The 13,281-nt window shown below is 43.8% G+C and overlaps 2 protein-coding genes across 2 annotated transcripts in view; one reads left to right on the forward strand and one right to left on the reverse strand.

Annotated features, from left to right (window-relative positions):
• The window catches only part of T265_10809 (hypothetical protein), a gene marked incomplete at both ends in the record, with an annotated part of 23,562 nt that extends 12,858 nt beyond the window's left edge, over positions 1-10,704 (reverse strand). Inside the window, one exon of the mRNA XM_009177284.1 lies at positions 10,450-10,704. Within this exon, the coding sequence (XP_009175548.1) occupies positions 10,450-10,704 (255 nt within the window). The remainder of the gene's footprint in view (positions 1-10,449) is intronic.
• The window catches only part of T265_10808 (hypothetical protein), a gene marked incomplete at both ends in the record, with an annotated part of 23,147 nt that continues 10,283 nt past the window's right edge, over positions 418-13,281 (forward strand). Inside the window, 6 exons of the mRNA XM_009177285.1 lie at positions 418-577; positions 1,796-1,858; positions 3,923-4,134; positions 7,821-8,093; positions 9,243-9,466; positions 12,926-13,074. Of these exons, the coding sequence (XP_009175549.1) occupies positions 453-577; positions 1,796-1,858; positions 3,923-4,134; positions 7,821-8,093; positions 9,243-9,466; positions 12,926-13,074 (1,046 nt within the window). The remainder of the gene's footprint in view (positions 578-1,795; positions 1,859-3,922; positions 4,135-7,820; positions 8,094-9,242; positions 9,467-12,925; positions 13,075-13,281) is intronic.

Raw genomic sequence — 13,281 nt, forward strand, 5'->3', positions numbered from 1 at the left:
GTAATCTGGACAGTCAGCGATATAAACGTATACAGGTGCATCCACAAAATGGATCAGAGTTTCGAGTTTATTTAGATTGGGCGATTCGACAGTGCCCAGAAACGTTTGGAAGGTTCGGAACCAATGATTCCAACGCGTTGTTGCGTCTGGAGAATTAGGATCTGCGTCGAAACACTTGGGTCGCAGCAACGGTTCCATGGTATTCTTGGACAAGTAAATTGTTACGGATAGAATATCGATTCTGATTGAGCGCGAGAACAAGAATGAATGGCGTAGAAAGAATAGCGCTTTACTTGTCTAAGAATGGATGTACATAAGCTGAAAATAAAGGCGAAGGCGATAATGTGAGCACAAAGAATATTCATGACACCCTCTGGTCATCAAATTTTCTCTATACTTCTCCACCGTTGCTTTTCAGCTTCGGGCTATTACTCGGTGCGGTTAGATGACAGATGGGCTGGACACCTGTGGCACATTCACTAACGTGCACAGTCTGCTTATTACTCGCAATTATCTTTTTCGCGCATGTGTCAATGGTTGGATTTAGTTTTCTGACCAATCAGTATGTCTACTACCGGTGAGTTACCTAAGTGCTTGTTAGCGTAAGTAGTCTGAAGAAGGGAACTTGAATCCATAACTATTTATTTGCCTTGCATTTGGTGTAATTCACCCATATTTGCATATTAGGTTGGTGATACATCAGGACAGAAACTTTGCATCCATTCACTTCTTTTTGGAAAGTTTGAAACAATAGCTTCTAGGTTTAATCGATGCTTCTTTCAAACTGTGGTTGTCTTTAGTCCTTTGCATTCGACTTGGATTTGTACTTTGTGTCTCCTCTCTGAACTACACGGTTACTGTGCATGCTTCTTGTGTTCTTTTGACCCCTACTGAATGTACTCCATCTTGTTCTCATGTGTTACGTAGTTAAACTGTTTTGGAAAGCACTATATACTAAGCGATATTTTTTTCGGTTATGAAACAATCCTTTTGTGGCGAGGATCGATATATTCTGATAAGCGCATCAAGCCTTGGACTGGATGCAAGCCAGCTTAAAACACATTCTTGTGAAATCCCGAAGCCTTTTTTTCTCGCACATGATTAACTGTCATGACTTGTAATGTGGAGATAACGTCTATCGCTGAATGAGACTCCCATCCCACTTTCAGTTTTATCCCCAATTTTGTTGCTCTAACCAGGAGTCGTTCTTTCTACGACCTTTTGACACGCTTCTTCCCGTTTTCCCGACCCTATGCCTACTGAATTCCATCTTCTTTGTCCTCAGCTAGCATTTCAATTCACCACTTTTCCCTCAGGAGTTTCCACATTCTCTCCTGAGGTCGAGATAGCTCAGCTAGCCACCTACCTGGTTAACTTGGCAGCATCTCGGTCCTTGCGGCTACCTCGTGTTGCATGTTCGCTGTGCACCGACTGGATCCGGCATCTGAACCATCATTTGTTTTCATTTTATTTAAGTTTTGTTTGCCTTGGGTGTCCTCATGTAGAGCAACGATGTAGGTTTCATTCTCTTTGCCAAATTGTGGACTGGCATCTCTCGACTCTCACTTCTTCAAAATTAGCAACAATAGAAGTTCGGAGCTTGTTTGCTTTTCAGAAGCCATAGGTGCTTCAATTCTCTGAACCTACGACCGATATTTTCCTGGCCTTTTCCGTCATTCAGATGTATTGGTGTCCTCGTAGTATGGTTGCAACTAATTGCATTCACTATTTCTGTCAATTGTGCCAGTAGCTGTTCGAATTGCGGAAAGTTTTGTTCAACTCTTTTGTTTTACAGATTTTCGGAAGATGCAGGATTGCCCTACATTCCGAATGATGCCTCTTCAGGCTGCAAAAACCAGTGAGTATCTGCATAAGTTCCATAGTAGCGTTGCCTGGTGTGGAATTCCGGTTCAAGAAGAATTTCCCTTTTTGGATATAAAACCTGTGAGATATATAAGTAGTGCGAGGTTTTCCGTCATGATAGAACACTTATTCCTCATACTACTCTCGCTACTATTAAGTAACCTCAGTCAGTCTATGTAATCACCTGTAGACCGTTGTTAGTGCAATCCGGCGTACTTCTACCCTCGCCTAAATAACTCGGGATCTCGTTCCTTGTACGAACCGTGTTATGAAGTGAATTTATCGGCCTAATTTGAACGACGTGCAGTCGGTATGGTTCACTCAGAAACGCATATGTAGCTCCAAAGGGGTTCAGACTGATTCCGTTCATCAGGAGGAAATGGACGACTTCACAATGCTAGCACGGTCACTCTTGGGTAAAGGTACAGTCTAGTAATTCACATCTCGCTCTGTGTAATGTTTGCCATCTATTCGTGTCCTTCTTACTCGTTCCTGCCTGCCCTCTACTTTCTGTTCACAACACCAGTTAGCGATGATGCAGTGGTCAGCGATCAGTCCTGTGCATTACTTGTGTAGTCACAAGAACCAACTCGAGTTCGGATTTTTAGTGAAGTGAGACCCTCGCCATCCAATTACATCAAGTTTGTTAATACAGATATTCAATTTGACCGGTTGAGGCCACAGATTCAACCAGCCCATAGAGCGGTTCGTCTCCTTACATCATGAAAGACAACACTGGTGTCCAGGTCGTGTTTAACNCGGTTCGTCCCCTTACATCATGAAAGACAACACTGGTGTCCAGGTCGTGTTTAACAGTCGTGTCCATCATATAACGAGAACTGGCGGCCATTTCGGATGCTATAGTTTCCAATGGCATTTTCAGTGACTTTTTTAGTCATTATGTCTGGCTTAAATTCTGTAGGCTTGTAACGGTTCAGTGCCAGTACCTATTACTGGTACATTGCTGTCAATGATTTTGAGGGTTTACTGAACGTACTTCCTTTCAGAAAGGGGCGGGTTTAATGATACCGATGCATCCTGGCATCCTAGTAGGATATTGCTTGAATAGCCTACCCGCAACTGTAAACGATGTTCTGTTTCCGAATAAGTTCGGTGGGATAATGTAGGATCATTTTTTCAGGCGTTTCATTCATGGTTATTCCATGTACCGATCGACGCCCTTTCCCGGTACTTTGACTCAACAGGTGCTCCTCTAACACAAGTTCTTGTTTTGCATTTCATCCCAAATATTGATCTTGAAAAGAAACTCAGTTCACTACTCGTAAATCGTATAACAAAGTTATGTTAGTCATAGTTGCTACAGTTTTGTTCAATGAAGTTCAGGAGAACGACAGAAATGATGGATAAACTAATTCTTTTGGGTCCACCACCCATAGAATGGAAACTGAGCGAGCTGTAGCTTTAATAGAGGGACACAATCAACTATGCGATTGGACCGTGAATACCAGTGTTATTGGCCTGTGATGCGTTAACCTAGGGGGAGTAGTTGTCAACACGTTGAATTGCGAAGAGTGAGTGGGTATCGGTTCCTGCCCACACTTCAGAGACTGTGAATAGGACCTGAGAGTGTGTCTACATATACATTTAACACTGCTTGTGGATCGTTGCAATGGTCAAGTCAGTTGTGGTATGAATGAGCTCGTTCCAGATCTAAGCACATCAGATATTGGCCTCTAAATACTTTTGGATTATTGATAATGTAGGGCTTGCTCAATTTGCAGGACTTCACATCCTCCTCACTAGCACTTATTCTTCTCAAGACAACGAAAGTAGTGTGGTTCTACTGATTTGGGTGGTTTCTACGAAATCTTTTTTTTTCTAATTTAAACTGTTACTGGATATAGAGGGAACTCTCGAAGCCATAGATTTGAATCGAATATAGAAATCCTACCTGATTTTTGACATCCGTGTTTATCAACATATTTCTTCCGTGTCACCCAGGTTAGTTAGACTGGCTGTCTCTTGAAAGTCTGGTATAGCTCCGGTACTCGAATTTGAATACAATGTTCATGTGGTTATTTTCATGTTTCTTCTGCAGGTCTGCTACAGACAGAAAAGCTGATGATTTACAATCTCTGCGTGAGCGCGTCCAGGCCAAGACGGCTAAATTTCTTGCTGTGAATAATTTGATAGGGATGGGCCTGGGTCTTTTGGCACTCATCCTGGTGGCTCATCTCTCCGATCGATACGGTCGCCGCGCCACTATCGGTTTCATTTTGCTCGGCCAGTCGGTCACTAATGGAGTCACAGGTTAGTCCTATTGAGTTGCAGCAAAGCGGCTTGTGGTTAAGACGTGAGGGCCTGACCACTTGTAGTTCCACTCTGCAGAGGGATCATTGGTGATCACTGTAGAATATTAGTCTTAATCTAGGTATGGATATAAATATGGATAAACAATGTTTGCAAACGAGCACCAGTGTTCAAGGCTTGTATTGACTGTTCTGTAGTTTGTACTTACCCGAAACCCCTTCAGAACAACGCACACGACAACTACGCTGAATTCGATGCCACTGGAGCTTGCTTGCAGTTCGAGGCAGCATGGAGGGTCAAACTGGTGGTTCTCAGACTATTCAGCCTACTTGTATATCGCGTTGACAACATCATTGACACAAAGTGTTGTTGAAAAATTTTGCTTGCGGTTTACTCGGTGGATCTCAAATACGTTGGGAACGGCCTCTTAACAAAGAACATAAAGCGGAAGTAATGATTAACCATTGATTAACCATTTGGTTTACACTCGACACTCGAATCAGTGTTCCATGGTCCACCATAAGGCGACGAAGCAAAAGTGACGCCAGCAGTCTCGCTACAACCTGTGTTAATCTGCCCCCCCCCGTGGTTACCAGACTCACAACGAGCCCCTTCTTTGAAAGTGGGCGTCCACTTGATTGGGACAGTCTGCTTTTCCCTAATGCAAACGGATCGGATAAGCGCTTACTGAGGACTTCACCTCAATCTTCGAACAATGCGGACCAAAAGCACTCGGGAGAACATATACAGTCATAAACCTCCGAGGCCGTAGGGGGCTGCACGTTCACCTTCCAGTGTTCTTTGTCAACCGTGAGCTCCAGGTGAGTGGCAACTGGTGGCCACGATAACGGTTGTTCGAAGTATTTGGCTCACCTGTTGAGGCGTTTAGCACTTAGTAAGGCAATTCTGTAATAGGCATACGAACCTTCACTGTTTCATTTTAGATATAACATTGATTGTAGATGTTTTCTGTAAATGTTTACCTAGTGTTTGAAAATACCTTCGTCCTTTTCCGCATTATGTCATACTTCCTTCATTCACGAAGGTTTCATTGCTTCATTGGAGGCTTTCTTCCCACATACCACACATTGGGTCCAAACAATACTGGTGACATTTTATTCTCCTTTGCGGTGATTCAGTCACCCTTTTAATGAGTGTGCATTAGGAATTTGAAATTTCGGACGTTTTGCATTACAATTCGAAAGTCTTACAGAGATTAGCATGGGACAGATTCTGCTCATTTAACTCAGCAAAATGAGGAATAGTGGGCAGTATTGATTGTCAGTGAAAAGTCTTCCAAGTGGGAAACTGAAGACAGACTTAGATGTGCTAGGTTAGGTAGCTGAAGAAGCTAATACCCTCTTGTCAAGCTCCAAAAACTATCGGCTGTTGTTGATCCGTTGTCACTTCAAAGTGACGGTTTTATCGCAAGGTTTCTTCTGGGAATATGAACCTTCGCTAAGTCGCCCATTTATTACCTTCCACCTTCAAGGGGGCAATATAATCATATTTCATGTTCCCTAACAGTATTGCAGCGAGGAAAATTCCCTTTACGAAATTGTACACCAAACAGTTGGATTGCCGTCAACAGTTTATTGTGAGCGCGGACCTGATGGATTCACGATCCACCATACAGTTCACGGGTAACATCTTGTCACAGCACCTTGTGTTCGATCAGAGGTCGCTACAGGTTTTCATCACTGTGATGAGCATGACCAAGTGTTGTGCGCTGAATTTTCGGATTTTTCGACAGATTTCCATGATGATGAGCAGTCCCAGTGTTAGCTTCTGCATAGAGGCAGGACGATCGTTTACCAGGTGGCTATGGATAGCCGGCCATGTCTGAGAAAGCGCGTTGCTCAGGGTACTTTTGAGAGGTTCAGCGAGTGTATTTGATTAAGGGTTGATTTCAAAATTAACGAAAACCGCCGGACTATATTAAAATGAACCAAATGACAGCCGGACATAGTTTTCTCGATTAATGGAAACCAGATAAGATATTTGTCTGTGCACTGTGGATTATGCTTTCGGCGTCACAATGTGTGAATTCACGATTGATACCTACTATACACGTAGACTCTACCGATTGATACAAAACTGTAACCCATATAAAAAGTTATGCAATCCTCGGAAGCTGTATTTGGGCTCGAATCTCTCGCTTTTATTCCCCAGGTAGAATAGTGTGGTATATACGTTATTCGTGTCATCGCAGGAAGTTGCCTGAAACCTACTTCCATATTGATGCGGTTTAGTCTGAAGAACAAAGTCAAATGTCTACTTTGAATATCGAACCTAATTCACCAACTTTCAAGGCACAGGCAGGTTTATAAATAGTTCCACAGCTTAGTCCAAAAACAGCCTTAAATAAGGAAACCGGTTTTCAGGTCTTTTGAACGAATTCCTTTTTGACCCAAAATGTGCAGCCTTCGTCCCGCAGAGCTACGTTCAAAGGTAGAATAAAATTTCGCAGTGTGACTGTTCCACAGGCTGCTCAGGCACAGTACGTGCTCATGAATTATTCAACGACATAGACGTGAAAAATTTTATTCTACCGCGGTCGATGGACCATTTCCACATGTCAACCACAGACACTGTGCACCAGGTGTGAGAATATTTTGCCTCCAGAGCAGGTTCCAAACTCATTCACCAGGGACATTCTTTCAGGATAATTGATACGCGGAGCCAGAACCGGGGACATTCGTACTACTATGGCGGTTTTCCTGATGTGACAGTATGTCGTCTTCCAATCGTATCCTCATCGTTTTGAATGGAACCACGTATCCTAACACTCATCACCGATTGCTTTGTGCAGTGAACGGAGCGAACAGTCTCGTGCCTCTGGATTGCTCCTAACCTGTAATTGAGGTCGGATTCGGTGACAATATCGAGTTTACGCCAAAATCGCATATTCCAAGCATGCGAACAAGTCAAACAAGTCTATGCGCTCACAGCGCAGTAGTGTGCTGTGCCCCTGTGTTCTTTATGTCCCAATGATGACGGAGCGGACGTGCATGGAAGTGGTGAATAGGAGCATGCATCACGGCCGGATAAGCCGATAGCTTATCTGCAAAAGCGGCTAATTACATCGAAATCTAAGAACTGATGAAATGAGACTTAATACAGTACAAAAACCTGGAGACTGGTTGTGGGCTGTCAATCCGACGCAATTTGGTCCATTGGTTTGGTTCTGACTGTTCTCGGCACATTCAATATAGTTGAAATGATTCTTAGCTTCACATCTGATTGGATTTTCTGGGGTCTGAAATCTAACAGAACCCAACGGTATGATGTTTAAATTCCGATAAAAGTCTTTTTCTCTCAAGCACTTTATTGCAAGTATTCATATAACCAAGTGATCAAAAGAGTGGGGTTGGGAGTTGCGAAGCTCTTGCTGGTGCAGTGGTTCTTTCTCGTAGGAATTCATAGACTGTTTCCCAGTTGACCAAGGATTCCTTCAAATGGTGCCTTTTCGACATATTTGGCAGGCCGAGTAAATTACACGATCGACTGAGGTTCAAGGCCGGCAGCGGAACTTGATTCCTGGTTTTTAAGCTGATTCTCGTTCACCTTTTTCTAGTTTATTATTGTGTACATTGATGTGTTCAGATGTTGATTTGTTTACAGGAGTTATTTAAATGGAAACTACCCTGAAGGAAGACCCTACCTTCCTTTCTTGTTTATTTCAGCGCTAGTTGTTTTGCTTCACCTGCCCGTACCGGTCATAATTTTTGGTTCAGTCACCTGTGGTGTTCTCGGTGGTGGCGTCATTGCTCTCATCACACAGACTACTGTCTGCTTCGTTGACCTGACCAGGATCCCTCGGGAAGCTGAAGATGTAAGTAAACAGTCCGCGGCCGGACAAACCAATCGCGGTCAGCTAGAGCGGAATCGGTTGATTTTTCTCGGCATACTTGATGCTACGCTTCTGTTAGCAAGTGCTTTGGGGTTTGGACTTATTGGTAAGTTCATGTTTTTTAAATGCTGTCTTCATGACTTTAAACAGTACCAGCTTTCCAACGTTTCAGAATCCACGTTAGGGCAATATTGTTATCCACGGACTAAATTCCCAGGCTCGAGATAGCTCAGTGGTTTCTGTCCCGAAGGTCCGTAGTTCGGCATCTCGATTGCTTGTGTTTGGGTTTGGCAGTTCTCAGCCCTCGTGCTTCTATCGGGTGGCGTGGAAGCTGAGCACCGAAAGCGTTACGGATAAACAATTATTTATCTATTTATTCCTAAGAGCTTTGCGAATCAATGATGAACCACCGGCTCCACGGGTAAATAGCAGTATGAACGTTACCAGTTGGGAGATTAGCGGTTTCCCGTCGGCATTGGACTTGTATGCTCTTGAAGCAAGCTCGTCAACTCAAATCTCAGCCAGCTTTCAATTGTCCCTCGCTGCAGTTTCGGCCTTCAAAGCAGACAGGAGACTTGATTAGATTTCTCCAAAGTTGCACTGAATACGACTGTTAACGGACTTACTGAAATTGGACCGCACAGTGACTATTCAGTGCTAATTCGTCAGTCACGTGGTACTTAGCATTGCGACGGATTTTGGCTGTCAAGTGGACGGGTCCTAGGTTGTACTCATTGAAATGGATTGAGTTTCGCGATCAGACAAGTTATTTGATGCATTTAAGTAAATCTGTCCCATCGATCTGGTACTCCGCCTCCTTATGAACCATTCGGCTATCAGTTAAGATAATGAGTTGGATAAACACTACGTGTTCGGCTGTCTTCGCTAGACTATCTATCAGACCGTTTTTACTGAATTACTCAATTGACCGGCCCACACCAGTTTACAGAAAAGTTACAACACGTTTCCCCATTGCCTTGCTCTTTGATCGTCTTTATCAAAGGAGTCAACAGAGCAGCTTACTACTCTTACTCTTCGTTTCTCACTGAATCACCTTTTTCAAGGAGTCTTTTGCATAACCAGGCGTAAGGATGGAAACAGTTTTGGTGAGATTAGGTTATGACTTCGCAGTGAAGCATGGAAACCACTGATACCTGATCAGCGTGATATATTTGCCCAATTCTCCAAAGTAGTTTTTAAACTTGAGAAAGGCCTGTATTAAATTTCCCACCTCTTCTCCCCCCTCCCAAAAAAGGTTCGGTGATTCAACGATGTGGTTTCAACTCTTCAGTGATTGGGCTTCTATTTCTGTACTGCATTCCGGTTGTCCTAATTCCATTTTTACCCGAAACGAAGCCATCCACCCTCAGTCCGTTCACCGTCCATTCAACCAGTCTAAGCCCCTGCAATAGTCCGGATTCCTCTTCCGTTATGCAGTCTGTCACTCCGACCTCCTCCGGTTTGCCGAGCTTTTTGCAGGTGAGTTTTAATTACTTGTCGTAAACCCCCTATCACGGTTACTCGACTTGAACCTTTGATCATTTAATTCACTGACAGTGTCGCACATTTTAATGATAATCGACTATGCACCAAACTCCTGCGTTGTACTTTGGTCGTATTTTGGCTGTAGTTTACTGCCTAATTGCCATGCCATCGGAAGTATGGTGGTTGAGATGTTCTCAGGGTGGCCAAGCCCAGACAGGAGCAGTTAGGATGCTGAGGTTGCGTTCGAAACACGGAACTTCCGATCACTAAGTTCGTACCTTCACCACTGAATCATCTCGGCCCATATAGCGTCATCATCATCGACAGCATAACACTAGTGTTCAACATCGATGTTTCACTGCCGTACAACCATGGTTTACTTGAAAGCCTTATTGTGAAGAAAAGAATAAAGGTGGACGGGAAAGGGACTTAGTGCTAGCTTATCACAGTCATTCCGAAATGCATACGCCTTCAGACACTACTCATTCGAGCAATCTGAATAGAAACTGATAACAAGAACGCCACTGACATTGGTTGACAGCCATATGCTGCAGAGTTTCAACAGGCCCAGTGGGGACCACGCGGTCCCCATCCTGAAAGGCGAATAGCACCAACAGCACCCAAGCGCTTCGTAATCTCCTTCATACCCCCCTGCCAATTCAAGGGTTGGCCACCTCTCTGCTTACGCCACTCTGAGTTGGGCATGGAAAACAGCACTTTTCGGCGAACGATGGTTCGGTATACGCAGCACATGTCCTAACAAACGCAGCTTCTGGTTCCAGATACATTCTTCAATGGAGGTACACGTTGCACAACCGAAAACTCACTTCCTGATTGCCTCGTCACGAATTCGCCGACACTAATCCACACGAGTTATGGTTCTGAGACAACGATTTTCGAACACCTGAAGACATCTCAGTTCCGCTGCTCGAACAGGCCAAATCTCACAGCCACGGAACAAAACAGCCCCCACTAACCTGATACGTACGTCCCTTGAGATTCAGGGATATACCCCTTTGACGCCATAGATGTCTCAAATTAGCAAGCGCGACCGGGGCCTTGCAGATTTGCGCATTGACCCCATCTGTCACACTACAATCAGAACTAATACAGCTTCCAAGATACGTAAAACGCTCCACAACTTCCAGTATTTCTCCCTGGATTTCAGGTGGCGTGTTCAGTAACTGCATGTCCAGGAGCGTGATCCTGCAATTTGTGGGTGCTAATTGCATGTCAGAGGACGGGATAACTGGTCAGTCCATCCAAAAACACTTGCGCCTTCTTCCCTTCTTTGAAAGTAAACACCATATCGTCTGTATATTCCAGATGGACAAGGTTTTCGTCACAGGCTATTTGAACACCGGCGTTTGGAGACTTTCCATCCCATATAGGGAGGGAATTAGACCGAATGTAAGCTCCAACACTCCCCCCATCTAGGTCAATCAATGCTGGAAGTAACTTTCACTACCACTTGTAGTTTCATGACACTTCAAAATTAAAAAAAATAATTCGAACTGTCGCCTCATCTATTCTTTCCAAAAACCTTGATTTATGGGGAGATAGTGTGGCGATTTTTCTCAGCATTTACCTTATCACTGTCATGCCAACCGTTTTCCTGGCCAAATCAACTGCCAGGCTTGACGAACAGACTAGCCACCATCTATTGAGCAGTCTCACTCTAATTCCTTTATTAGGGATATTTTGTCATCCATAGCATAGGCAAACGTCCGTCTTTGAAACAATTCACTGTTCAACGAGCCTTATCTTGCTTGCTGAAAAGTTTGGGTGCACACTTCTGACCCCTACTCTGAAAAGCCTGTTATAGGGCTGCAGTGGGTACCAACAATTTCGAATGGGCGGATGGAGATCTCAGCTCTCTCACTTTACTTCTCGCATTATGCAGCTGCGGATCAGCCGGCTCAACCTGTATCTTGAATCGTCACAGCTTAAGCTCATCGGTCTGATGCTAAGTGTGGCACTACGTTTGTCCTATCGACATACGCTTTAAGTTCTCATCCACATCAGCTCTAATTATGCTGTGACATATTTTATTCTGCGACGCCGCTGGTCGGAGCACAGTGAAGTTCACCATGCCGAACCCCATGTGTACCACCTGTTTTACACCACCCTGTCCCGCCTACCAGGAACACTCGATGAACTAATTCGAAACACCTGATTCTAGCTTGTCTCCATTGTGGATGATGAATTTCTCCTCTTTTTCTAGCCTTCACGAGTTTATGACTTCTGTGTAGCCAACAGTTGAGTCTCTGTATGCTCTCACACCTGAAATTTCATTCCAACCTTCCATACCCGATTTCTACCCTGCTGGCCCTTCACAGTTTACCACCACTAACAGTTCAGGCCAGTTTGCGTTGAACTGTCTACTTCAGTCTAAGTTTTCTGGCTCCATTTTCTTACATGGCTTATGATGATCGATTCCTAAGAGAGGGGGCGTGGTCGTCATGGAAGGGGAATAATTTTGCTCGAACTGTTTGAACCAGTGTGCCAAAATATTGGTAACTCATGTGAGAAATACACTCATTTGCAAATCAATTTGGTTTTCACGGAAGACTCAATTGAATCTCTCGTTTATTATGTCCTCCAGCTGAATGTGCTGCACACAGGCTGCCTCATGATTCAGTTGGCACGATATTCGAAATATCGCAGTATATTTCCATTGAGGAAACCACTCACAAGGTCGAAGAGTTTTCAGCAACCTTGTGAGTAGTTTTCTTTATAACTCATGTGAGCTTATTGTTTGTTGATCAGGTGAAGGTTGATCTGTTCACCGAACTTGCCAGTTGTCTTGCAAACGTTTCGTTACCACGCGAGAAAATATCGTCTGTCAATGCGCGTTTGTATGGGTGATTCTTTAACTTCTGCTTATGTTTATATAATTTTCATGGAGCTGTTAATAATCGGCAAGGTGATTAGTGGTTTTTGATCTAGCTGCATAATTTGGTCGCTCTGTTTGGGATTTCTGTTGCGTTTTGGTCCGGTTATCTTGCATCTGGTTATTCTTTTGGGTACCTCCATTTCAGTAGTCTCGACAAGTCTATTTTATCTTTCTTCTGTATCTGGTTACTTGATTGGGCACCTATTTTATTAGTTTCCTCTGGTCAATCTGACTGATCTGTTCACCAGTCCTTTTGTTGGGGCTGATTTTCTGATTCGTGTCTTTCTATTTGATATGGTTTCAATATAAACGCAAGCAGAAGGGGAGGAACCACTCACCTATCCTGATTCTGTTTCCTCGCGTGGTGACACGTAAGCCAATCGACAAGCTCGGCGAGCAGTTCAACCCCCAAAAGCCAACTGTTTGGACCCTCGGATCTTACTGCCGACTTCATCCTCTTCATTGATTTTACTAGGTAGCATTCTCCTCCAACCACCTCTCCATTAACATGACTGTAGCTGTGGTGTATGTATCCATTTTGCCGTATCCTTTTCCAGCTTTTCCGATCAAAACACCCTTCCACACTGTTGGTAACCATTGTTATGTTCCTGTACATGCTTGTCGTGTTGTCGGACAACCAGTTCTCCTTTCTCTATCTAATGGGTGCACCGTTCTGTTGGACGCCCGAAGAGGTTGGCGTATATAAGTAAGTTTCTAATGCCTTTCAGCTGTCTATTTTAAAAAAAAGGCCTAACGATTTCGTATTGATGCATTGGGTAATTAATCACTTGAATAGGGGTTACCGTAAATAGCATTAGTTATAGTAAACCTTGAGAGCATTTTTTGCGAAGAGTCTACAACTAGTTCAATCGTAAAAGTTTTGATGGCTCTTATTTAGCCAGATGTTCTTCGG

The sequence above is a fragment of the Opisthorchis viverrini genome, assembly GCF_000715545.1.
Source record: "Opisthorchis viverrini unplaced genomic scaffold opera_v5_411, whole genome shotgun sequence".
NCBI lineage: Eukaryota > Metazoa > Platyhelminthes > Trematoda > Opisthorchiida > Opisthorchiidae > Opisthorchis > Opisthorchis viverrini.